The sequence below is a fragment of the Xiphophorus hellerii genome, chromosome 8 (assembly GCF_003331165.1).
Source record: "Xiphophorus hellerii strain 12219 chromosome 8, Xiphophorus_hellerii-4.1, whole genome shotgun sequence".
NCBI classification, from domain to species: Eukaryota; Metazoa; Chordata; class Actinopteri; order Cyprinodontiformes; family Poeciliidae; genus Xiphophorus; species Xiphophorus hellerii.
In genome coordinates this window covers 28898590-28925644 of record NC_045679.1, presented here as the reverse complement: position 1 = coordinate 28925644, position 27055 = coordinate 28898590, and the positions used below count along the sequence as shown (strand labels likewise).

Below are 27055 nucleotides of genomic sequence, written 5' to 3'. Positions count from 1 at the left end.
AGAGAGGCAGGTGAAGTGATGCACCCATCATGCCTATTGCCTACTGTACAAGCCTGTGGGGGCAGTGCTATGATCTGGGGTTGCTGCAGTTGGTCAGGTCTAGGTTCAGCAACATTGTGTGCCCGAAGAATGAGGTCAGTTGACTACCTGAATATACTGAATGACCAGGTTATTCCATCAATGGATTTTGTCTTCCCAAAAGGAACGGGCATATTCCAAGATGACAATGCCAGGATTCATCGGGCTCACATTGTGAAAGAGTGGTTCAGGGAGCATGAGACATCTTTTTCTCACATGGATTGGCCACCACAGAGTCCAGACCTTAACCCCATTGAGAATCTTTGGGATGTGCTGGAGAAGGCTTTGCGCAGTGGTCAGACTTTCCCATCATCAATACAAGATCTTGGTGAAAGATTAATGCAACACTGGATGGAAATAAATCTTGTGACACTGCAGAAGCTTATTGAAACAATGCCACAGCGAATGTGGGCTGTAATGAAAGCTAAAGGCGGTCCTACAAAATATTAGAGAGTGTGACCATTTTTTGGTGGCGATTTTTTTTTTGGCCAGGCAGTGTATGTGACAATTACAACCTAAATGAATAATATTGTTGAAGTCCAACTATTGAACTTCTAAATAGCTATTAATATGAATTGAACTTATTGCAAGGGGAATTAGTGACATCTAGTGGCAAGATTTCAGATAGTAATATAATGGATGAAAGCAGGTGTTTTCTACATTCTTGGCTGTTTTATATCCCATATGAAACTGACAAACATGTATTGTATTTTTAAATCATGCATAAATGGCTGTTGGAAGGAGGGTAGAAAAATGAGTTGTCACATGTGTTTTTGATCTTTGTCTCCAGTTGACAGCTTGTGTACATGGGTCTGCGGCCATGTTGTATCCTATGTACTGGCAACATGTTTACATTCCTGTGCTTCCTCAACATCTGTTAGACTACTGCTGGTGAGTTTGAAACTTTAAAATTTGTAAGGAAACAGTCCTAAATTTTTACCAAGGACAATGTGTAATATGTAAGAAAACTGTAAGAAATTCTGGTGTCATGTAGCGGAAGCACGGGTGCCTAATGTACGGAGGCTTTTAGTCCTCAATACACCCATCCAGGGTTTGGTTCTCAGCTTGGTGACCTTTACTGCACGTCTTCCCCCTTCTCTTTGTGCTCATTCTCTGTCTTCATACTAGTAAAAGCCACTAGTGCAACAAAAACATTTGAAAATAAACAACTAAATGCATACTTGTGGCCTTAAATTTGAAAGTACTATGATAAATCCAGGTCTGGTTGAAATATTCAGTTCTGTTTGCTGTCACACAGAACTAAAAAGTGACAAAACTACTAAAAGTGAAAAATATGCAGGATGCTTTGGTGGTGCACGAGTAAAGTACGATCCCTGTATGGAGGCCTTAGTCCTTGACATGGTCAACCCAGTTACAAGTCACCGTCTGATGACCTTTGATTCACGTTTTCCCCCTCTCTCATTACCCACTTTCCTGTCTTACCACTCAAATAAAGGCCACTAGTACAACCCCTGGCAAAAAGTATGGACTCACCAGTCTTGGATGAGCACTCATTCAGACATTTCATGCTGTAAAACAAACTCAGATCAAAAACATGATACAATATTAAGGTCGTTCCAAAGTGCAACTTGTTGGCCGTCAGGAACACTCAAAGAAATGAAGAGAAAACATTGTGGAAGTCAGTGAATGATACTTTAATTGACCAAACACAGGGAAATAAATATGGAATCACTCAATTCTGAGGAAAAAAGTATGGAATCATGAAAAACGCATAAACAAAAGACCATTCAAAATACATCACTAGTATTTAGTTGCACCACCTTTGGCTTTTATAACAGCTTTCAGTCTGTGAGGCATGGACTTGATGAGTGACAAACAGTATTCTGCATCAATTTGGTGCCAACTCTCTTTGATAGCAGTTGCCAGATCAGCTTTGCTGGTTGGACCCTTCTTGTGGACCATTTTTTTCAATCTCCACCACAGGTTTTCAATTGGGTTGAGATCTGGACTATTTGCAGGCCATGACATCGACTGAATGTGTCTTTCTTCAAGGAATGCCTTCACTGTTTTTGCCCGATGGCACGATGCATTGTCATCTTGGAAAATTATGTCATCATCACCAAACATCTGTTCAATTGAAGGGATGAGAAAACTGTCCAAAATGTCAATGTAAACTTGTGCATTGATAGAAGAATTAACCACAGTCATCTCCCCAGTGCCTTTGCCTGACATGCAGCCCCATATCATCAAGGACTGTGGAAATTTGGTTGTTTTCTTCAGGCAGGCCTCTTCATAAATCTCACTGGAACGGCACCAAACAAAAGTTCCAGCATCATCACCTTGTCCAATGCAGATTCTTGACTCATCACTGAAGACAACTTTCATCCAGTCATCCACAGTCCATGATTGCCTCTCCTTAGCCCATTGGAGTCTCGTTCTTTTATGTTTAGGTGTCAATGCTGGTTTTCGTTTAGCTTTCCTGTATTGAAATCCCATCTCCTTTAGGCGATTTCTTACGGTTCGGTCACATACATTGACTCCAACTTCCTCCCATTTATGCTTCATCTGTTTAGTTGTACTTTTTCGGTTTTCAAGACAAATGGCCTTAAGTTGTTTGTCTTGACGCTTTGATGTCTTCCTTGGTCTACCAGTACGCTTGGCTTTAACAACCATTCCATGCTGTTTGTATTTGGTCCATATCTTGGATACAGCTGACTGTGAACAGCCCACATCTTTAGCAACCATGCGTGAAGGGTTACCTTCCTCAAGAAGTTTCACAATCCTCTCTTTTGTTTCAAGGGACATTTCTCTTGTTGGAGCCATGGTTCTCACCACTCCACTTCGTCCAGCAGCCCTCCAAGGTGTCATGACTGCAGGTGTTTTGAACTGCACACTAACGGGCACATCTAATCTGGGGCAGGTGTCCATTTAGGGAAAGGAAATAGACTGGGTGTGTCCTTTTTTTCTACCTCCACTTTGAGTGATTCCACACTTTTTTCCTCAGAATTGAGTGATTCCATATTTATTTCCCTGTGTTTGGTCAATTAAAGTATCATTCACTGACTTCCACAATGTTTTCTCTTCATTTCTTTGAGTGTTCCTGACGGCCAACAAGTTGCACTTTGGAACGACCTTAATATTGTATCATGTTTTTGATCTGAGTTTGTTTTACAGCATGAAATGTCTGAATGAGTGCTCATCCAAGACTGGTGAGTCCATACTTTTTGCCAGGGGTTGTACAAATAAAACCTTTAAAACAAAAAAATATATATATATGTTCTGTTCGTTTTCATAGCATTGATATGACAAAGGAGGCTTTACTCTGTGGAAGGCCTCCTGTATTTTAGTACTCAGAAGGTTAAATGGCATTATGATGTTTGTCAGGACAGCTCTAAAACTTGATTCTGTAAATAGGACTGACATAACATCAGTCGTCATTCAACTCACTCCTTCTTCTCCCCTCTTTGATGAGAAGCCCATTGGTGACTGCACCTGTGGACAGAAAGCTAGGCTGTCCAGCGACTGGTGTACCACTAGGTCTCTGAGAGCTTGCTTTCTGCCATTTGGATATCTGCTAGCTTGCAAAAAAAGTTGTAATACTTTCACTCGTAACTAATTAGCCATACTTCTAAAAATAAAGTAAGCAAAACGTTATTGGTAGATGTAGCTGTCATCTGGATTAGCCAACCGTACCAGGTCTCCTGGATTACAAGGTGTGAAAATGACCGTAGCTGTCCCTACTGTCAGCCATTAATGGCTGGTATAATAACAGTCATGCTTTGATGAAGTCATGCATTTGGCATCCCCATAACAAAACACTTAATCACTGGAAACAGATGTAGAAAATTTAGTTTAGACTGTAATTGTTGCAGTCTTCTGCATTTGATGAAGACACAGTGAGCGTATTGAAGTGATGTTTGTGTTGTGACATAAACCACAGCAGTGATGGAAAAAAACCTGACTCTTAATTGAGAGATCTCCAGCACATAGGAATAATGTTTTAGAGTGGAAAGGTACAAAGTACTATACTATTCAGATATTTAGAATACAGCCCAGTGAGTCCAGTTTGTCAGATTAAAAGTACCTTTTGAAAAAGAAAACAACCTAAGCAGGTATTAAACATAATTTTTACTAAGCTCACATTTCTGTTTCTAAATGTAAAACTGAATATTCTAATTTAAAATATTTTCATTACTTCTAAGTAGAAAATCATCATAAGTAAAAGACATAAAGCCTTACAAACATGTATATGTATATAATTAATGTACATGATGTGTTTTGGTTAGTGACATAGTTCCTAAAATGACTTTATCACTTCATGATATTCTAATTTGTTGAATGGATCTATAGATCTACTAAACTGCATGGGAATTGATAGTTTATTTAATGTCATAGTCTCAGGTGTTGTCATACATTAAATAAACAGGGGTTTTTTTTCTGTTTTTTCCCTCAGTGCCCCAATGCCTTTCCTCATAGGAGTACATTCCAGCCTGATGGAGGTAGTGGTCTATGACTTTATTGCCCACTTGAACTGGATCATGAAAAGCAATCTGAGTCTCTGCATTATATTTAGCTCGGCTTGTGTTAGCTTTGAGATGATTTAAATTGTTTCATAAATAAAATATATCATGTCACTGTGCCACTTGCTTCTGTTGTTTTTGTAGAAAGTTCAAGGGATGGCTCTGGATGATGTGGTCCTCTTAAATGTGGACACTAACACCCTAGAAACCCCCTATGATGACCTTCAAAGCCTTCCCAATGATGTGGTGAGAAACTCCGGGGCAGCTACAAATGGCTGTTTAGAGATCAGGAAGGCAAAACTAAAAAATCACCATTGTTAGATAAAATACTCATTATTCTGTGGAAACCCATCATAAAGTTTGTATTAATGAGTGTGACTTTATAATATGTAGGTTTCATCCTTAAAAAGCCGTTTGAAGAAAGTTTCAACTACAACGGGAGATGGTGTGGCTCGAGCCTTTCTCAAGAGTCAGGTGTCTCTGTTTGGAAGCTACAGGAATGCTCTGCAGTTTGAAGCGGTCAGTCTGGAATGGATTTGACTTAAAAGATAAAGCTTCCAGACAAAACGTGTTGTTTATCTTTGGGCACTCTTTATAAGGTCCAGTTTCGTACTCAGAACCAGTTTCATTCCTCAAATTATTACATAAACCAGAAGCCTTCAGAATCACATTTTTTGGTAGTTGGAGTTGCTATTTTCTCTGTATCTAGATATCAAGTTGTTCATGTGTTATGTTTAAATATAGTTCATCAACAACTTCACACCTAATTGTTTGTTACAGAGACAAACAATTAGGCATGACCCAAACAAGCAGTGTGACCCAAATTGTATATTTTGATGTTTTTAGGGGGAACCAATAACATTCAACGAGGAGACTTTTATCAACCATCGCTCCAGTGCCATGAGACAGTTCCTTCAGAATGCCATTCAACTTCAGCTCTTTAAACAGGTATAAATACAACACCCACTGCTTCTCCTGTCAAATCTCACCTTTAACATCAATTGTGTTCAATGGGTTTGGAATCTATGAGCTCATGCAAAATTTGGATCTTCTTTTTCCAAACTTTGTTTTTCTAATGTAGTTCATTGATGGTCGCTTGGACCTGTTAAATGCAGGAGAGGGTTTCAATGACATTTTTGAAGACGAGATCAACATGGGGGAGTATGCCGGTGAGCCACCTACATGTTCTACAAAACTGTGTTTAAAGTGTGAAACAGACATTTAAAACAGTGAAAATGACTTTAGACTGGCAGTTAAATTCTAAACTTAACTTTGCGCAATGTTCCCTCTACCAGAATGCTACCATAATATAAGGGGGGAACCAGGTCACAGAAGTTATGTAAGGTTACTTTTCAAGTCAGTTCAAGTTAAATTCAGTTTAGTTATGTAAGGTCAATATACAGTACAAGAAATGTCACCTCAAGGCACTTTTAAAAAAAAAAATTATACAGAAATACATAATTAAATCAAGTCAAATAAATAGCTTTAAATTGAATTACATACGTTCAAATTAACTACAAAGTTGTTGTTGGTGTGGCAGGGGTCATCCCTCATAGATGGCACCTCTGTCATCTATGGGAGTGTTGTTTGTATGGGTGTTTGAACCATGTCTCTGAGTGGTGTGCTCCCATCAGACATGTGTAATCATGCAGACTCCTGCATGGTGAAAGGCGGTTTTGTTGCTGGTGGTTGTGCCATGCTACTGAGAGGACCAGGTTAAGGGCCTGGCCTGTATGAGAGGTGGTATCGGCATTGCTGAGTCAGGGCTTTTATTTCTATATATTTTTCCCTGTACCTCTTTGCCTACGGGCTGCTGCATTATTGACAACATAACTTTATGCAAGCAGCTATTTAAAATCTGCATGTAGGTTGAAAGTAACTGGCTGAGTTATAATACTGTAGTACTCAAGACAATCACACTAATAATTACACTAACAACTCACAATCACCCTAGAGAGTTCAGCAAAGTCAATAGCTTTGCTGAAATCCATCTTCCTGAGAAAGCATGGGGTGAAAGTAAATTGTTAATTACAGTTGTGAACAATTATCTGTAACAACCAACATGGGGTGGAGGGAGACAGATCAGACACAGAAACATTGTTTCAGGGGTTCTTTCTATATAAGAACAAATAAACAGGGTTAAAGGCTAGTGAAGCTCTTTCTGTGTTTTTATATAGGAGAGGCACAGAACTAAAGAAATATGTTTCTTATTTTTTGTATTGTTAGTCATGTTATATTGACATGAATTTCATTGATTCCTTCCCACAGGCAGTGACAGGACCTACCACCAGTGGCTGCTTACTGTGAAGGTGAGCTGATTTGTCATACATCCATTAGTTATATTGATGTGTTTTTCCATCTAATTCCAAGTTACTTGGTGAAATCCCTTAGATAACTGGCTGCAGTTGACTGTTATGAACACACACTGTAATTGTATCTGCTGATTTTAATGTGCATTACACCACAAAAATTCCTTGTATTTTATTCCATGGTAAGGGACATATTGGTTATGTTCTGCTGATAAAACAGCCCAGAAACATTTAATAACAGTTTATTTTTACAACTTCTTATTGACCCAAGCTCAGGTTGCAGTGCTGTATGAAAGAAGAATTCAGTTGTGGATGTTATAATTCTGCTGAATATAGCTATGTAGAGTCACAGATGTTGGACTAAATGGAAGTTAAGACTGTAATTATGGTTCTATGAATCCTGGATGACAGCCACAGGCGGTGCTTTAAGCACTGAATTTTTTTTTTAATTCTTTATTCACAAGTTGAGTATTTTATGCCAACAAAGTCACCTGTGGTACCAGTGAATCGGTATAATCACGTGCCTCCAGACATAGTCCCTTAATCTTCTCGTGAAAACACAATGATGACCGCCAGTCATCCAGGTCATCCAAGATTCATCCAGGATTCATATAATGATAGCTACAGTCATAGTTGTAGTTCTATTTCCTCCCTACTGACAGTGCTTTAGGCATCTCTGTTGAATGATGAATACCAAGAGCCCTGGGGAATCGCAATAGAAAAGAAAAAAAAAAGAAAATGGTGCCCACCTTACAGAGAGCGCTGCAACAAGTTCTCTTCAAGTCAGTCAGTCTTATTTTATTTTATAAGGCACCCTTCATACTAAAAGCAGATCAAAGTGCTGTACAGATTTATACAAAATATACTCACAAAATAAAAACAAACGTTACCCTCCTCTTTCCCACATGGAAAAACACAGAACTATATGGAAAATGTATAAACTGAGCTGAAATGATCCAGTTCAGTAAATGAAGTTAAAAAGATGGGTCTTGAGCCTGCTCTTAAAAAAAACAATATTGTCTGAATCAACACCCATGGTTTCCCTGAGAAAACTTGCTAAGACTGGTGGTCGGTTCGCCGAGGTGGTCCATGGGCAGTCCATCAGTGGTCCACCATGTTTTTGTATTAAAAGATACAAAATCAAGTAGGCAAGAAATGTAAAACTATTACTGGGTAATTTTATGTTACGGGAAAATATTGCCAGTGAAACGCTATTTAAAGCGGAAAGCATGATGGCCACCAGGCTTACAATACACTGGGGGAAACCCTGAACACCATTGAAACCAGTGCCCACATTCACTGTGTAGAATCTCACAAAGGTATCGGGAGATTCCAAGAAGCAGCAGCGCAGATAGCTTCCAAAGAGATTTCATTGAATGCTGCCTCAGAGGTACTAAGGCCTGTCAACCAGCCTACAGGCCTGAAGTAGCACTTCAGGCCTGTAGGTTGTAGCCTGTAGGCCTGAAGTTCTTGGAGACAGCTAAGAACCAAAACCTGGCAATGCACAAGATCCCCATTTTTGTTTTTGCACCAGCTGTTGAAAACCTGGGATTGCACATAGTATGACCTACATGCCCTCCATATTCTGTTGTACACTGGATTTTAGGACATGCTTTGGTTCATAGAACAGCTTCTCTTAACTTCTTCCTTGTTTCCGGAACCTCTGCCAGAGTTGGGATACTTGTTGGGTTCCAATCATATGTATGGGTGCAGTTTTTATTCACTACATTAGATTGATGGATTATTTAGCCATTAATTAATCACATAAAGGCTGGAGGCATTTAGAGATTTTACATCCTTGCTCATGCAGTAATGTTTCATTTGTGAGACTTTGTGTATTAACGATGTGACTTCTACCTCTAACTCTTTAATGTTTTGAAACAGAAAGGGGGTGGAGCTATCTTCCAAACAGTGAAGACCAAGGCAAATCCAGCCATGAAGACTGTGTACAAGTTTGTAAGTTTTTTTCCTCGTTCAAAACTATTCATTTAATGCATTATATTTCTGTCATTAGGAAACAGCTTGAAAAAACACACGTTCTGCAGAATAGTTAATTCTGCTGCAGCCAACATTATGATGACAAGTCACAAAATGGTTGCCTCCTCCTGAGACTCAACTTTTAAGTTGCTTATAAACTGCAAGGGCAGTGAAGATCCAATTGTGTTTGTTTAACAGGCAAAGGACCATGCTAAAATGCGCATCAAAGAAGTCAAAAGCCGATTGAAGCAGAAGGTATGTAACTCTGTAGGTATTTACCCAAAGAGTTCTAAAAATTGTATGATCCAATCTCAATAGCCAGATCAGGATCTTTATCAAGACCAAAATGTTTCAATCAGGTAAACAATGTTCCTCATGTGTTTACTGTAATAGACCCAAATCTATTACAGAATAAGTTACCCTATGCTTTTAATTCAGTTTTCATTTTTACTGCTCCAGTGTTGTACCACGAGTATTATGATGGAGGAATAATATGTTTGTTTGAGAATAACTGAAAATTTCTGCTATATTTGGTGGAATTTTGAGGAGCAGTTTGTAATTACATTGGGTTCATACAAGGTTTGCATGGTCATTTGTTGAACAAACAAAAAAAAGGACAAAAAAACATGCTACTCTAGTAAGAGAACAAAAAGAAAATAAAACATGATGTTTTACTAGGGCTGCACAGTTGGTAGCACTGTTGCCTTGCAGCAAGAAGGTCCTGGGTTCGATTCCCGGCCCGGGGTCTTTCTGTATGGAGTTTGCATGTTTTCCCTGTGCGTGCTTGGGTCCTCTCTGGGTATTCCGGCTTTTTCCCACAGTCCAAAAACATGACTGTCAGGTAAATTGGTCTCTTTAAATTCTCCCCAGGTGTGAATGTGTGCGTGTTTGTCCTGTCTGTCTCTGTGTTTCCCTGCGACAGACTGGTGACCTGTCCAGGGTGTATCCTGCCTCTCGCCCGAAAAGTTCGCAGGAGATAGGCACCAGCACCCCTCCCGACTCTACTAGGGACAAGGGTGTACAGAAAATGGATGGATGGGTGTTTTACTATTTCTAATATTTACTAATAATACTAATAATAACACTACTTACCATAATCTAAATAAATGCAGTTTAAAGTACTGTAGCATCAAACGTTTTTACACTGCATTGCACAGTGTAGTGAGCACAGTGAGTTATGTTTGTACATGGCTGCTAAATTCAGTCATTGTGCTGTTTTCAAGGCAAGTTCCAGATTGAAACCTGTTGCATCTGTATTCTGTGAGATACATAAAACTGAAAAGATTAAGAACAAGTAACACTTATACAAGCTTGTGTAGTTTCTACATATGAATACTCAGACCTTACTGAAAAGTTTTTCTCTTTGAAACACACGCCAACACACACCCACACACAGAGAAAAACCCAAAACATACTCTCCCTACCCGAGGGGCATTTCAGTCCTCCTTCATGTGATTCCCATTTTCAGGAGCAGGGCGAGAACGGCTTCACCACCCCTAGGTCAGCAGTCGATGATGACAGCACAGCAGAATTTGCTTTCTCCACTGCTGCCGTCATGAGGGAGGAACCCGAGCGAACATGGGACGGCCACAGGCCAGTCACTGTGCACTTTGGACAGGTGAGCTAAAGTGAACAAGGGCTGAACTGGAAGAAGGACAATATAGTCCTGAAAAGTGCATAATGAAGCTTGATTATATTTAGTATAATTGAACTGCCTAATAGTGTATTAATATATATCGTAAATTATATTTTGTTTAGGGAAAAGAAATCTAAATAGAAGATAAAGGCACTTTTAAAGCCTTTTGAAGTACAAACCCATTCAATAAATTATATTGAAAAGCCTATTTATTTTAGGAACTTGCTATCACTATAGATGAATTCTGCACAGATGGATGTTTGAAAGCCTTCATTTCTGTTATGGTAATTATAATCAACTTTCATTTACAGTGAAAACATGACATTTAAAACTAGATTGTTACATCACACCAATAAAAATAGTATTTTTAAAAACCGAAATGAGAGCTTAATGAAAAGTGTGCTGTTATTTTCAAAAGGTACTTTTAATCTGACAAACAAGATTCATCAGGACATGTATTCTAATTTACTGAATATTACTGTTTATTAGGAGGAGGTATGCATGAGATCATTGCAGATTTATGCAGATAAACTAATGTTGATGTTTTGTATATGAGCTGGAATCAGCTCATATACATATACACTATGATGAGTGTCATCTTTTTCCCTTGTCAGCTGTTCTGGATCCTCATTGTCCTCATGCAGACCAGTGAAAGACCTGGTTTACAATCCTGTAGTAAGATCTGTATCAAGACAATTTAGACCCCTTTTACCCACCTTAGGCATTGTTTGGGACATTCTGTGAGAAATAAAATTGATAAAACTGTCAAATTGACATAACTTTTGGATATGTCTGCCACAATGATGACTCATCTTATTTGATCTAAAATAGAGGCAATTAGAATCCAAAAAATATTTGTTTTTGTTCTGCCAGTTACTAAATTATTTTTCTGGTAATTGTGCTCATTTAAACAAGTGCATTTTAATTACATGAATAACATTGACTATGAAGCAGTGAGTTCATTTTTTTTTTTATAAGGAATTGTGAACTTTTTTTCCTGTTTTGCTACTTCTCTACATTCGCTTTATTTCCCCATCAGCTTGCAATGGATTTAGGGTATTATTCTGGATATTTTGTTATTTTTTCTCTTGACTTGTCCTGCAGAAAGGATGACTTTTTGTGTTCAACTACAAGCTCTGCATTCACTGAACTGAACTTCAGCCATCTCTCTCTGGTCAAATTGTTCATTGTGTTTTTGGAGAACTGGAATTTATGCATATTGATGTGGAATTGCATCCTTTGCTTTGTCATTACTACAGGCCCGACCGCCAACACTATTAAAGAGACCAAGCAGTAACATGAGTCTGGAAAGCAGCTGTGACCAGTAAGCATATATTTAATTATATGCATTAAAGTTAAAAATAAAATGTATGTATGGCAAAAGGCTTAATACCTGCACTAAAGATGCCTGGACTACTAAAATGTTCTGACAGAACTTGGCAGAAATAATGAAATAGACCAGAGATCAAAATTGACCTGTCTTCTCAGTGTTGTCTCTGATCGGTGGTTGGCAGGTCTGTAGAGTTCCATTCCCTCTGATGCATTTTTAAAGGTCAGAAAGATATGGTTTGATACCCAAGCTGAAATAATGTTTATTCAGTTTCTGTTGAAACTTCTCTTATCAAAGAACCTGCATCACATGTTTCTATTTCATGCCTTCTACAAAAAGAAGTCATGATCGGTTTAAAATCGGAGTGGGCAGGTTTTCTGTTAACCTCTATCAACTGAGAAACCCTAATGAGTGCATCTGTAATGATTCTCCTCTCAATCAGGTAGTCATGCATTTGGTCTTTTTTTTATTAACAGTTCTTTTAATCATGTACTTGGTACATTATACAAATGTTTTATTAGATTCAATATGAAATAGGAACCCCTTCAGCCGGTTGGATTTAGACTCTAGGTTGAAAATAGGTAAAACAGTTTTCTTTTTCAAAGTTTTACTAGTCTATGTAAATAATTTTCAGTTATTGACTTCAGAAGTAGAGAGGTGGATCTGTAATGTTACTTGTTTATATTGTACAATTGGTAACTTTGTATTATTTTGTAAATAATGACACTTTAATGCAAAGTTGGCACTTTTAATGGACTTTCAATGCAACTTTTAGAACAACTTTGCATTAAAAGTGTCATTATTTACCAAATGACACTTCATGACAACAGTCATAGACATTCATAAAGACTCCTTCATGTTCATAACAGGTGTTATGTCATGTTTATGACAGTGTCATGTCAGTCTTATGCACACCCCGTCACATAAAGTGTTACCGTACAATTTTTAATATCTGAAATTAAAAGCATTAAGTAGCTTAGTTGCAGTGATTCACACACATGCATTTTTAGGGGGAAAATCCCTAAAAATGTTTAAAAACACTACATGTTTAAAAAATTGCCTGACTAATTAACAGAAAATGTTTTCAGATCTAATGTTCAGTGTCTAAAAAAATTTATTACAGGTCCTTCTTGACTTAATGTCCCTTTCTACTTTCTGTCTCTTTTTGACTTACTAGATAATCTGTGTGATGCACTGTAAATTTTCTTTTTCTGTCTTTGCTCTGTAGTTCTGTCCGTCCTACTCGTCACTATACAGTGTTTCTGTCAGAGGATTCATCTGGGGACGAGCTCCATTATGATGATGAGTCCATCTCTGGCTTTCCTGACAGTTTTCTTTTCTCCACTCCTTTTGACTGGTCACCTCTGTATGCATCTCTTTGATCACCTTAAATAAATCTTTTTCTACTTCCTTCCCATATTTACCAGTGAAATATGTCTATATTTCTATCGCTAGCATTATGTCCTAAAAACAAAACCTCTTTGGACCTTATTTATGACAGAATCCTGTGTTACTAAAGACTTAAATAGCCAAAAGTCTTCATCTGTCTGCAGGCCACAGCCATACCGCTCCCTGAAGGAGGTGGAGTTGATAGATGATCGTGGTTTGGGGGCAGAAAGCCTCACTGCCCCTCCTAGTCCAGTTACTGAAAGGTTCTCCAATGTCAACCTGCTGGGAGACATTTTCGGATGCCAGGATGAACCCGAGTGTCAAACAATCACCCTGGCTAAGAGTCTGGAGGACCTGAGAACACCGAAAGACTTTGGAGAGTTACAAGCAAAGTTCACCTTCCAGGTCAGCCATCCATTAGGAGTTACAGCATAAACAACGAAAAGCCCAGCAGGCTGCATAAAAGTTTAGATTATCACAATATAATACTATACAAAGGAAATTAAACGGAATGGAAAGCACTGGGTTTACAGGATTAGTCAAAGAAACCATGTGTGCTTTAAATGAATGTTCATGTGAAATATCCCATTCATTGACAAGTCTAGAACTGTTCTTGATTCTGCTGTCAGCTCTTCTCTCTCCATCCGTTTCCCTGCTTTTAGCAGGATGTGAAATTTTCATGATTGAGTTTTAGTCAAATTATTAGATCTATTTTTACTATGTAAAAAACTTCAACTAAATGCCACAAGTAGTAAACTGAACACATTTGCATGATTCAGGAAACATTTTAGATGTGCAGGCAACAACAGTAACAGAAGGTTTATGTTTAATCTAGCTGACCTCTGTAGTGAAACATGAACTATGCAGTGTTCTGTTTGTCTGGTTGTTCCTGCAGAGACTGGACCTGAGCATCAGTGAAAACTCCCGAACTCTTCCAGGACTCAAGCTCTCCAATCCTTACAACAAGTTGGGCAGTCTAGGCCAGGAGCCATCTCTCCTGCCTGTCTGTGTGCCTCCTGCCTGTGACAGGCCTCCATCTGTCCAACTTCCAGTGCAAATGGAGTCCTGCTCCCCTCTATGTGAAAGCTCTGGCATAGCAGTAGACTCTCTAGATCCCTCTGCCATTGGTAACATAACTATTCCTCGACCCCACGGAAGGAAGACACCCGAGCTGGGAACTGTTCTGGTGCCCCCTGCTGTGCAAATGCGTTACAAGACTTCAGGGAATGGTGAAGGAAGAACTACTCCAGGAAGAGAAGAATTCCGGCAGGCTTTGAGCATGACCTCAGATGAACTCCAGCAGAGGCCCCCACAACCTGATGAGGACAGTGTCGATCTGATCAGGCTTTTGGACCCCTTAAGCAGCTCAGCACAGACTAACCTTTCTGCTCTCCCAGATGCTTTAGATATCAGGGCATCACCTGCATGCAAGCCAGCTCTAGCACCCAGACCCTACCCACAGAGTCTCCCCCGTTTTCCTCCTCACCCTCACATATCTCTAAACCCATTTGCCCAGTCTTTGCAGCACTACTCACCAACTGTCAGTGGAAATCCCTTTACAGCCGTCTATGGTCCTCCTTTAGGTCCATACATCCACGCTCCATCCCAGCCTCAGCCCTTCTCTACATTATCAGGACTCCACAGACAGCCGTCCCCCTGCATTTCCACCCTACCCCCCAGCCACGGACTGGCCCCGTCAGCGGCCGCCCCCTCAGTCAGTACTCTGCCTCGCTCCTCTGGCAGCAGCCATGCCCTCTCCAGCCTGGTGGATTCCGCCTGTGTATTCAGCACACCTTTGAACACGCTGCCAAAGCCTCTGCAGGCACAAGAAGAACATCAGAACCCTCCAGATCCTTTTGGGGACCTGCTTCATATGGCCTCACCTCTTATACCACAGAAGAAGAAGGTAGAGGACCTCAGGAGGAAGTGGGAAACATTTGACTAATTGTGTGCATCATATGTGATACACACAATGTTCTTTGTCTAGGTTTTTTTGCTGTTCTAATGTTGCAGTGGAGTGACAGGGCAAAAAAAACCCCGACACGCAGACACAACAGGGACTGTTAGCTGTGAGCTTTAATCCGAAGGAATAAGCTCATTGTGTTAACAACACTTACTAAACACACTTAGGTTCAGAGCTGAGCAGTTCGGTCATGCACTGAATTCAGACATGGCTGGCTCATTAGCTCACTAAATCTTCTGGATTCAGAAACTGAAATGTCTTTTGATTTGATTATTTATTACAAGGTTCAAATGCTCTATAATGAGCTTTTCTTTGACTGTAGAATATCGTACTACTGCTGTTGTGCTTAGTTCATCTGATGACTTAGTGGTATGGCTTCTACACTACAACTGACAGACTAGATAAAGTGGGTTGGCCACCCAGCCATCGTCCAGACTCCTTCTGTCCTGCTGCTCAGAGTGTATCTGGTTCTGGCTCTGCGTCAGGACCCGTGGCGTAAAATCCCATCTAAAGACAGCTTCGCTTCAAAAACAGTTTGTAGCATATTGCTAATTGCCAACACACTTTTTTTCCCCTCTAGCTCCCTCTAGTGTCACCAGACTTTAGTACTATCACATTAACACTCTATAGATCTCCAAAGCACACAGTATTTTCCAGCTAACCATCCAGATATCACTATAGTTGAGTAGCTATAAATGGTTGTGCCCCTCCATCCAGCCATTGTTTTGCTTATATTTTTGTTGGTTCTTATATTGTGCTGTTTTCTCTTGGCCTTCATGATGAATCTTCCTTTTATGCTTCTGTACTTGACCTGTGAAAATGTTTCCTCTGTTCTTAAAAACCAAATATTTTAAGCAAAATCACTCAGCTACACTAGACTAATATCCCCAAGATCATTTTAAAATTTCTGTATAAATAAATATAAATGAGGTTTTTGAAACACTACATTTGCATAGTGTGTTTCCTTCCTACAACTTTTTATTTTAAGTTTTACAGATTTTTTTTTCTTTGGTCAGTTAAATTCTTATTTTCACCATAAATGAAAATAAACCATAAATGGTCTTCCAGCCAAAAGGAAGAATCACTACTGACATCGACTATACAAGTTTTTGACAAAGTACCAAGGGTAGGTCTTTTCTAGTAAAAATTTAGGGAAAAAAGGCTCTAAAGTGATGCAAAGTGTAAATAAGATAATATTTTAGTATTTCACTTTAAAAATAATTTTAGAATATTTTCTAAAATTAAAATGTTTGAATATTTTAAAAGTATGGTAAATATTTTAAGTAAGTGCTCTTTCAAAATATGAAAGCTCATTGGAGATGCAAAGCCTCATAAAAACAATGTCTTTAAAGTTGACATGGCAAGAAAAAGTCATAAAATTACAGCTGTCTTTTTTATGGATTAGTTTATTAGAACACAAGTTCATATTCAACAAAACAAAGTCACAAATTGCACACATATTTGAAGATGTGGAAACAGAAAATTAATCAGTTTTTATCATGTGATGTTTTTAAGTTATTAGTTTCACTGGGGATGGCAAGTAATAAAAGTCCTTGTAGTCTTTTATTGTCAATGGTGAATTGACAATAAAGTATACGTTGACTAATTCAGCGTATACTTTACGTTTACGTATATTCATCTAATTTGACCAATATCATCAGAAGCTAAACAAGGTTTTTGCCATGAAACACCAAGAAGATTTGGACGTTCTGACAGGTAAACGGGAAGAGCAGAGAAATATAAAAACAAACAAGTTTTTGTTATTTGGTTCCAGAATAAAATCATGTGTCACTCTATCAGGTTTTTAACGTATTTCTACTTATAGCCTTTTATGATGAATGTGTCTGTATAAATATATGTTGCTTATGAGTGGTGTTTGGTCATCACTGATATTAATCTTCATAATCAAGTATTGGATAGATGCTCTCCTTTTGTGATTAATTTATCCAGATATGACAAAACCATATTGGTCTACTGAGACCAGTGGTGTTTTATTAATTTATCAACATCTAAATATATGAATATAACTGCAAAGGAAACATTTGATTTTAAATGAGAAATACAGAGCTGAAATATTTGTTTTAAAAATTGTACCTTTGAATGTTATATTATATTTGAGAATTTACTTGGCTGCATTATATAATTTTAAACAAAAGCTTCCTACTGACTTAAAACTATTTTGTATTTATAGTAGAAGACACAGTCGATCTCATAACAAGGGCCACAAAAAATGATTCTTAGTTGACAGTGAAAATGATGGTTCCTCTTGTTAGAGCGGGTGCAGAGGAAGCGTTGCTGTGCTCTGGTCCTTCAGGTGTTCCTTCATCCAGCGGCGGGAGCCTCTAAAGATTGTTGAGCTCCAGCAGGGTTTGATCCAACACCTGGTGCATATCCAGGTTCTCTTCTTTGGCCTGGGCCAGCTTCTCTGAAGTTAAAAAAAAACCCAGCTTGTTCTTGTATTTCATATTTTCAATTATGGATAAAAGCAAAATGTAACACCTTCTTTTGACATGTAGATAGTGGACAATAAGGTCATCCACACCAATGCAAATTAATACACATTTATATATTTATGGTACTGATGGAATCTGAACTAAAGTATGGGGTGGACCTGAAGAGTTTTATGTTTGATACCAGAAACTTCTATAAACTGGTTTTATTCTTACCATGAAATAGATTGGCACTGGATTTAAGTAGGAAGGAACAAGGAACTCTTCAGTTATAGAAAGGTGAACAAAGAAAGAATAAACCCTTTTTGTCACAATATAAAACCAAACCTTAGTGGATAATCACAAGTTAGTAAGAAGTTTGGGTTTGGGAGGGTTCTTTCACTTTAACTGGATGAATTGGAAGGTCCTCCTGTACAGTGGGTTTAGTATTATGTGATCCCTTGAGAAGGGCTCATTTTTGGAGAATACTGTATGTGTCAAGTATAAAAGTCAGACTGTTTGCTTTTAAAAGCACAACTCACTAAAATATAAGTTGTAACACCTCATTTATTAATCTGTTTTGATAATCTGGTGATTATGTGCACAGTACTGGTCAGAGAGACATTCAACGACAGTGTCTTCAGTCAGAGCTTTTGCCTCTGCCTGGCCAGAAAAATAGGCCACACTAATATTTTGTTGGACTGCCTGTAGCCTTGATTAACACGCATTCACTGTGGCATTGTTTGGATTATAAGCTTCTGCTGATTTATTTCTATCCAGTGTTGTATTAATTTTTCACCCAGATCTTGCATTGATGATGGTGGAGTCTGACAGCTGTGCAAAACTTTCTCCAGCAAATCCCAAAGATTCTCAATTGGGTTAAAGTCTTGGCTCTGCGGTGGTCAATCCATGTGTGAAAATGATGCCTTATGCTCCCTGAACCACTTTCACAATTCGAGCCCATTGTTATCTTGGAGTATGCCAGGCTTGTACAGTAGGCAAGAGGCGTGATGGGTAATAATAAAAAAGGCACTTCACCTGCCTCTCTTCTTACCTTGACGGAGCTAATGCTACTCCCGTACTGAACGTGAAACCACCGATCAGACATTGGAGGAAGACCTAAACACCTATTGATGTACAGTAGTTAATGACGCATCAGAGGGACATGTCATTCATTGTTTGATTTATGAAGCTGAAGCACAAACACCAGCTTCTACTGCCAACTCTGTCCTCTTCCTCAGTTTAGTCCTCCTCATCTTCATTACCTCTTGTGATTTCTATATTCTCATCAATTTCAATGTGCTCCAGTTCAATTTGAAAAGGCTTAAAGATGTTACTCATTGCTGCTTTGGCTGGACGGAGCTAGCGCAGTCGGACCAAGTAGGAGTCACTTACCAAGAATGCATTGCAACGTAAGTGTGGCAAAATTTTAATAAAAATTATAAAAACTAAACAACCTACTGCATTATTTTTAAATCTAGAATTAATATTTCTCAAAGTATTAGTACAACTAATGGATTCCTTTAACCCTTGCGTTGTCTTGCGGATCAAAAGTGATCCACTACCGGGGACTTCCGGTTATGGCGTCTCAGTGAAAAGGTGCATGTGCGTATGGCTCGCTGTTAAATCCTTAAATGAATCCGTAATTAAGATCAATATTCACAATTTCGCTCGTTTATGGTAACGGAAAACGTTTAGTGGGGATCATGCCACCGAAAAATGCCAAAGTTGTCCAACAACCAACTAAAGCGACTCCACGAGAGAATGCGGCTAATGTAGCTCATGCTAACGAGACAGCACCGGCTAACTCGACAGAGGCTCAAGAAGCTCCGACCAACCATGATATTCTCAGAGCAATTAACCTGCTGAAGGAAGATATGAACAAACAATCTGCTGATATGATGAAAACAATTCAGGATATCAAAGGGGACATGCAATCGCTCACTGAGAGAACTGGGGAAACAGAAGTGCGAATTTCGCAGGTAGAGGATGACGTTATTTCCCTTCAAAGCAGAGTTAAATCACTGGAGAGAACCGTGGAGGTGCTTGGTGATAGAGTTGCGGAGCAAGAAGACAGGAGCAGACGCTCCAACCTGAGACTGGTCGGGCTGCCTGAAAAATCCGAGGGAGCGGATCTGTGTGGCTTTCTGGAGACATGGCTTCGAGAAACACTAGGTGAGGACTTCACCTCCTCCCGATGCGTGGAAAGAGCTCACAGGATCGGGCCCCTCAGCTCTAAAACTGCGGCTCCAAGAGTTGTTATAATGAAGTTTCGGAGTTATAGAGACCGGGATATAGCCGCCTGAAAGCCGCCAGGAAAATGAAGGAAGTGCATTATGAGAATCACCGTGTCACCTTTTTTCCTGACTTTTCGGCCGAGACTCGCAAGCTGCAGAGGCGCTTTGATGGAGTGAAAGCCCGGCTTCGAGTCCTTAAAGTCCGGTATGGTATTTTGTATCCAGCTCATCTGATCATCACACACAATGACAAGCGACGGATCTTCAAGTCAGTGGAAGAAGCCGAGAAATACATCGATGGAATAAGCCCACAGGCAGAGAATAACTCCAGGACATAGTGTGTGCCCATCTCTTCCCCTCAACAGTGGATACAAAAGGAACAAATTGCAGTGGACAATATTGTAAGTTGACAAACGTTTTGTTGATGTATGTGAAAGCATGAACACTGCTATTAATATTTCTTTATTATACCTTTGTATTGTTACCAAATCTAGCCTTAACTATTAATATTTTGGTCCAATTATTCTTTGTTCGGCCAGCCAACCCACATATTACCTTCGTTATGCGTGTGGACTTTTACGTTACCCACTTAGTGGATGCAACGTTTCATATAACCCGAGTTCAATGTTCAGAAGGGATTAATACCACATTTCGTTTGGGGAAATGTGTGGTGATTTGGGATGAAGGGCTCACTATGGGTACAGTTTTTTTGTTGACTTTACATGACTTGAATGTGAGAATAAGAAGAGGCCAATGCATTATATTTGCTTACATCTCCAAGTACACGATTTATGTCTGATTGCCCGGTAATCAATATATCTAGTTGGAATGTTAGAGATCTGAACAAAATGGTGAAACTTAAACAAGTGATGGGCAGGATCAAACAGATGAAAACTACAATATGTTTTTTACAAGAGACACACTTGATTGAAAAGGATGTAAATAAAATTAGATCTAGGTGGCCGGGACAGGTATTCTCCTCTAGTTTTACAACTCACGCCAGAGGAGTAATAATAATGATTCACAAATCAATTCCATTTGAACTTAAAAATAAATACGTTGACCCGGCAGGGAGATTTATCATTCTTAGTGGGACTATAGTCTCTACATTGGTCAACTTTGTATGTCTATATGCCCCCAACGAGGATGATCCTACCTTTTACCAAAATCTGTTTTTAACCATGTCAGCTTATAATGGTTCATTTATAATTGGTGGAGATTTCAATTGTGTTTTAAACCCTGCAATAGACCGTTCAAATAGTTCTGTCATATCCCACCAACAAGCCAGGAAAACTGTCGAGAAATATATGAAAGATCTTATTATAGTGGAGGTTTGGAGGCAACTTCATCCAAATAAGACAGAGTACTCATGCTTTTCAAGCACCTCCAAAACTTATTCACGAATAGATTATTTTCTGGTCTCCTCCGGTTTATTATCTACAGTTCAAAAATGTTGGTATGAAGCTATTCTACTTTCTGATCATGCCCCAGTTATTCTGTCAATAAAATTACCAAACTATTGCCGGTCTTCAATCCCATTTCGATTTCAAGCTAAATGGTTTAGATCCCAAGAATTTGAGGAATTTCTCGAAGAAAAAATAACTGAGTATTTCAATTTTAATACAACCCAAACCAGTGCATCAATAAAATGGGAAGCCTTTAAAGCCTATATAAGGGGGGAAATAATGAGTTATACTAGGCATAAATCAAGACTACATTTGAATAAATTAAAAAACATTGAAAAACAAATCAAAGAATTACAAGAGCAACTGTATCACTCTAATGACGCTGACAAATATAGGAGACTTCTTTTACTAAAATCAGAATATAATGAGCTCACTACCAACAAAATAGCAACTAATCTACTGTGGTTAAAACAATCATATTATGATCAAGGTGAGAAGGCAGGTAAACTCTTAGCTTGGAGGCTTAAAAAGTTACAGACGAATCGGGCTATAAATTCAATCAAATTAAATAATGGTGAAAATCTGGTAGATCCAAAAAGTATAAACGATGCATTTGCAAAATATTATGAAAACTTATATACATCCCAATATCTAGACAACACAAATAAACAGAAACAGTTTCTGGACCAACTTCGATTTCCAACTCCGTCAGAAGAGAATAAGAACAATTTGGATGAAAAGCTGAGTATTGAAGAACTTAAAATGGCCTTAAGCCACATGAATTCGGGTAAGGCACCTGGCCCCGATGGCCTTTCAATTGAAGTTTACAAGAAATTTCCAGATAAATTACTGCCCCCTCTACTCGAAGCGTTCAATGAATCTTATGAAAAAGGCATCCTGCCTCCATCACTACGTTTGGCAACTATTTCTCTCTTGTTAAAGCCAGGTAATCCCCCAACAGAAATGGGTTCATATAGGCCCATTTCTTTAATGTCCTGTGACACAAAAATTCTATGCAAAGCTTTGGCTCGAAGGATTGAAACTCATATTCCTAATTTAATCTCGAATGACCAAAATGGATTTGTTATTGGGCGCCAAGCCTTTCACAGTACCCGTCGATTGCTAAATATATTATATGCAAAACAGTTTGCTATGGACCACGCCTTTCTATCATTAGATGCTGAGAAAGCTTTTGACAGGATCGAATGGAGCTATCTCTTTGATACCCTTAAGAGATTTGGCCTAGGAGAAAAATATTTAAAATGGATTCAATTACTATATACTGAGCCAGTTGCTAAGGTCGCAACAAACGGTCAACTTTCAACATGTATTAGCCTCTGTAGATCGACGCGATCTACCCGCGAGGATGCCCTCTGTCCCCCCTCCTTTTCTTATTTGCCATTGAGCCGCTTGCCATGGCAATATGTAAATCCCCTGAAATCACCGGCATTCAAATTGGAGATGTGGAGCACCGGTTGTCTCTTTTTGCAGATGATATTGTTCTGTTTTTAGCTAATCTGAAAGATTCTATTCAGGCTGTTGATAAAATTCTGAAGGAATTTGGTGAATTCTCAGGTTACAAAGTTAACCAAAAGAAAAGCTCCTTATTACTGCTTAGCAGAAATAACCCCCCAATACAAACACAATTTGCTTATACCTATGAGGGCTTTACCTACCTAGGAATTAAGATTAACCCAGATCTAGAGAAAATAGTCTCTATAAACTATGATCCTTTAATGCAGAAAATATTAGATTCCCTAGATCAGGGGTCGGCAACCTTTTCTATTCAAAGAGCCATTTGGGACCGCCTCCCAATAAAAAGAAAGCACTTGGAGCCACAATCCATTTTGACGTCATATATATAAAACCTATATGCTATGTACAAAAATCGATACTATGTTGCGTTTATGAAATCAACGAACTGCTGCAGAGAACACAAAATTTTATTTCTGCATGTAACAAAACGCATTTTACACTTTGTTGATGCTCAATTTCAAACAAAATACCCTCTGTCTATTTGGGTCTTTGTATTTAAGAAATAAAAAGCGAAACTTACCCAACCCGCACTGAAGGAAAAATAGAAATAGAATGCAGTCACCTGTCCTCCTCTTATTCAGGAGATAAAAATCAAAACTTATCCAAATATTATCCACCGGCACTGAACGAACCAAGCAAACCTAAAAATGCGCAGTCTGCTTCTGTGTCCCGTAGTACGGTACGGAGCCCTCTAGGAGACATGGGGAATTTTTTTCTTTTGCGTTACCTCGCAAAACCTTTTGCGTTACCTCGCAATACTGTACTGGTCAGTTATGCAGCATAATTGAATACTGAAAGCCTTTCTTACGGTGGGCGCCGTATTTTCTGCTTTAATGGTTATGTGAGGTTTTTCCATGAATGTTAGTAGCCTATCTTCTTGTGAAATATCTGAAGTTTTATATCTTTCTTTAGGATAGAAAGGCACCACAAACCTACAATATAAACAGAAACCTTCCGTAAGTAAGAAAGAAATAAAAATGGTTTAAAGAGCTGCTTTCAGTGCCGCTCCATCTTAGCCTTAACAGACATAAACATGCAGTAAAAAAATCGATTTTCAATCAGTGTTTTGCACCAAACAGTTTTTACTATTAACAAGTTTTTATTATTAAAAACACGACAAACTAATTATGGTAAATGGCTGCACTGAGTTAACTCGGGGAATCTCATCTGTCCGTGTATCAATCAACTCCAAACCTCTTCTTTGTTCTGTCACAATTATCGATTTATTCCATTTTGATGATGATGCTCCAAACTTTGCAAGGACTGACCGCCCCGCTCACCGCTTCCTCATACACACAAAGCCAGTATCCTTCCCATTCATACCTGGTGACGTCACTCCCACGTCGACACACCTAAGTGTCAAAGCCGCCTGCTCCTGTCATATCAATAATTACTTATTTCATTCATATGGCTCTTACAGAGCCTCAGTGAAAACTTGTTTATTATTATTGCATACTGTACTGCATAACTGACCAGTACAGTATTGCAAGGGAACGCAAAGGTTTTGCGAGGTAACGCAAAAGAAAAAAATCCCCCATGTCCCCTAGGGGGCTCCGAACGCTTCAGCCTTTCACATCAGCTCCGAAACGGCCTTTTTTCTCTCCTCTCCCTCGGGATATTTTTTAGCAAAGACAGAGTGTTTGCTCTTGAAATGTCTTTCAACATTTGACTTCTTGTTGTTTGCCAGTCTTTCGCCACATATTAAGCAGACTGGTGAACCAGTTTCATCAGCGGTGAAAGCAAAATGATCTGTCCACGTAGCATTAAATGTTCTGCCATCTTCAGAATGTTTCCTTTTCTTGGATTTATTTATGATGTATCTTCCAGGCAAGGATCAAAAAGTCAATAAATCAGTGCGCTAAAAAAATGCGGTCTGCCAGACATATGGGGTTCGCCAGGAATGCCTGTCGCACATCGGCGGACATGACGTATATTTTGGGTGCTAAAAATGTTCAAAACTTTTGTTTTAATGTTACAAGTTTACCATAATCTTCAGATTTAGAAATTTATTTTGAAATGATTTTAATTCATAATTTTTTTATGATTTAATTTGAATAAAATATTTCTCAAAGTCACTGGGAACCACAACAGAAGGATGAAAGAGCCACACGTGGCTCCGGAGCCATTGGTTGCCGACCCCTGCCCTAGATAGATGGAATGAGATGCCAATTTCAATGATAAGTCGTATTAACATCATTAAAATGTCCATTCTCCCGAAGTTCTTATACCTCTTTCAGTCCATCCCCTTACACATTCCAGCTTCCTTCTTTTCTTCGATAGATAAAGCCTTTACCAAATTTATATGGAACAATAAACGCCCCAGATTGCGACTCTCTCTTCTTTATCTGCCCTATGAACGAGGTGGGCTTAGAGTACCAAACATTAAGTTATACTATCATGCAGCACAGCTTTGTGCTGCTACTTGCTATTTTTCCACTAGTGACATACCCTCTTGGGTACAAATAGAGAACAACGTATTAACATTATCTTTGACATCCTATCTTTACTCAGCAGATCTTAAACATCTATTAAAAAACACCAAAAATCCTTTTCTCAAAAACACAATATCAGTTTGGCACCACTCACATTCAGTTTTGGATGAGGTGTCCGAGCTCTCATGTCTATCACCTATTTGGGGAAATAATAGATTCAAACCAGGAAGAGCAGACAGAGGATTTAGAATATGGTTGAATAAAGGCGTAAATAAAATAGGGGACCTTTATAGTGAAGGAGTTTTGATGTCCTTTGAACAGCTGGCAAATAAGTACAGTCTGCCTCAAAAACATTTTTTTAAGTATTTACAGATTAGAAGCTTTGTTTTTGCGTCACTGAAATCCACTCCTGAACCTCCACTCTCTACCATAGAATATTTAGCCACTCACCACAATCAGAGTAGGGGTCTACTCTCCAAATTTTATAATATCTTGCTTTTAGCCTTAAAAGAAAATAGTCTCTCATATTTACAAGCATGGAAAAGAGATCTGCAAACTGAAATCTCTGAAGATGAATGGAACAACTCTTGTCTACTGGCACAAATGCAAACTATTAACACAAGGTTTAGACAACCACTGTCCTAAACAACAAGTGGTTGTTTAGGACATATATCACTCCTATAAAACTTCACCATTTCAACTCAAATATTCCTGATGTGTGTGTTAAATGTAATAGAGATAAGGGTACTCTTCTTCATTGTATGTGGCAATGTATGGAACTTCAAACTTTCTGGAAGGAGGTTATTGTGTTCACCTCTCGTTTGATTGAACAGGATGTTTCAATGGACAGTAAACTTTGCCTACTGCATATTTTTCCAGATGGATTTAAAGTACCTATAAAGAGAAAGAAGCTTGTGAGTTTTTGCCTTTTGCAGGCTAAACATTTGATTGCTCTGAAATGGAGGAACCCAGAAAGACCAAAGATAAATGAATGGATCAAACTACTGAGCAACAACCTGGCAATGGAAAAACTGACTTATATAACAAAAGGAAAACTTGAAGACTTCGATGATATTTGGTCCCCCTTCCTATATTTTATCGAACAATGTGACATGTAAACTCAACCTTTCCTTTCTTTTTGTGTAGAGAGTGAGCCCTGGGGTTTTGTGTGTTTTTCTTTATTATTATTATTTTTGGGGTGGGGGGAGGGACGGCATTGTGTTAAATTTTTTTTTTTTCTTCTTCTTCTCTTTTTTCATGTTCTGTTCTTGTATGTTTATATAGCAGAAAATTCTAATAAAAATATTTTGGAAAAAAAAAAGTGATTCACTACCATATTTAGCTGTAGAAAAAATACCTTAAACTCTTTTTCCAACTTAAAATTTTATGACTTTTCCTAAATTGACCACATCCTTAGAAAAAGTGATACTTTGTTTCTGTTTATATTTCCGTGTGAGCTGAGCACCACTAGGGTACAAAGATGGTCTTATGGGTAATTTTACCCATAAAACAAAGCATACTTTGTTACTCATAATACAAAGTACTATGGGTAACAATACTTACCCATAATACTTTGGGTACGTATTGTTGTATTGGTGTTTAAATGATATAAAACCATTTACAACACCAGAAAAAAGTTCAAAGGTCACACACAAACTCGCTCTAATACATACACGCCTACACACCCACTAAAAAGTGTACAGTACTTTAAAAATGTATTTGGGTTGTAGTTGATGTTATGGACTTACAAATTTAAAGGAACTTTTTACTTTGACTTTTCTTGAAACAATTAAGTTTAATGCCACATTCGTATCCTACATCTGACCTCAACCAGGGTGCTGTGGTGGAGCAG

At 38.6% G+C, this 27055-nt stretch overlaps 1 protein-coding gene across 3 annotated transcripts in view; it reads left to right on the top strand.

Annotated features, from left to right (window-relative positions):
• The window catches only part of dennd1a (DENN/MADD domain containing 1A), a 29371-nt gene extending 13263 nt beyond the window's left edge, over positions 1-16108 (top strand). For 2 of the 3 annotated variants that reach the window (XM_032569003.1, XM_032569005.1), the window contains 14 exons: positions 869-969; positions 4493-4538; positions 4704-4805; positions 4953-5078; positions 5406-5507; positions 5641-5728; positions 6828-6868; positions 8753-8824; positions 9044-9100; positions 10314-10463; positions 11741-11805; positions 13040-13177; positions 13365-13605; positions 14096-16108. In XM_032569003.1, the coding sequence (XP_032424894.1) occupies positions 869-969; positions 4493-4538; positions 4704-4805; positions 4953-5078; positions 5406-5507; positions 5641-5728; positions 6828-6868; positions 8753-8824; positions 9044-9100; positions 10314-10463; positions 11741-11805; positions 13040-13177; positions 13365-13605; positions 14096-15145 (2379 nt within the window). In that variant the 3' untranslated portion in view covers positions 15146-16108. The remainder of the gene's footprint in view (positions 1-868; positions 970-4492; positions 4539-4703; positions 4806-4952; positions 5079-5405; positions 5508-5640; positions 5729-6827; positions 6869-8752; positions 8825-9043; positions 9101-10313; positions 10464-11740; positions 11806-13039; positions 13178-13364; positions 13606-14095) is intronic. The other variant, XM_032569004.1, reaches the window with a different exon arrangement.
• The last annotated feature ends 10947 nt before the right edge of the window (positions 16109-27055 follow it).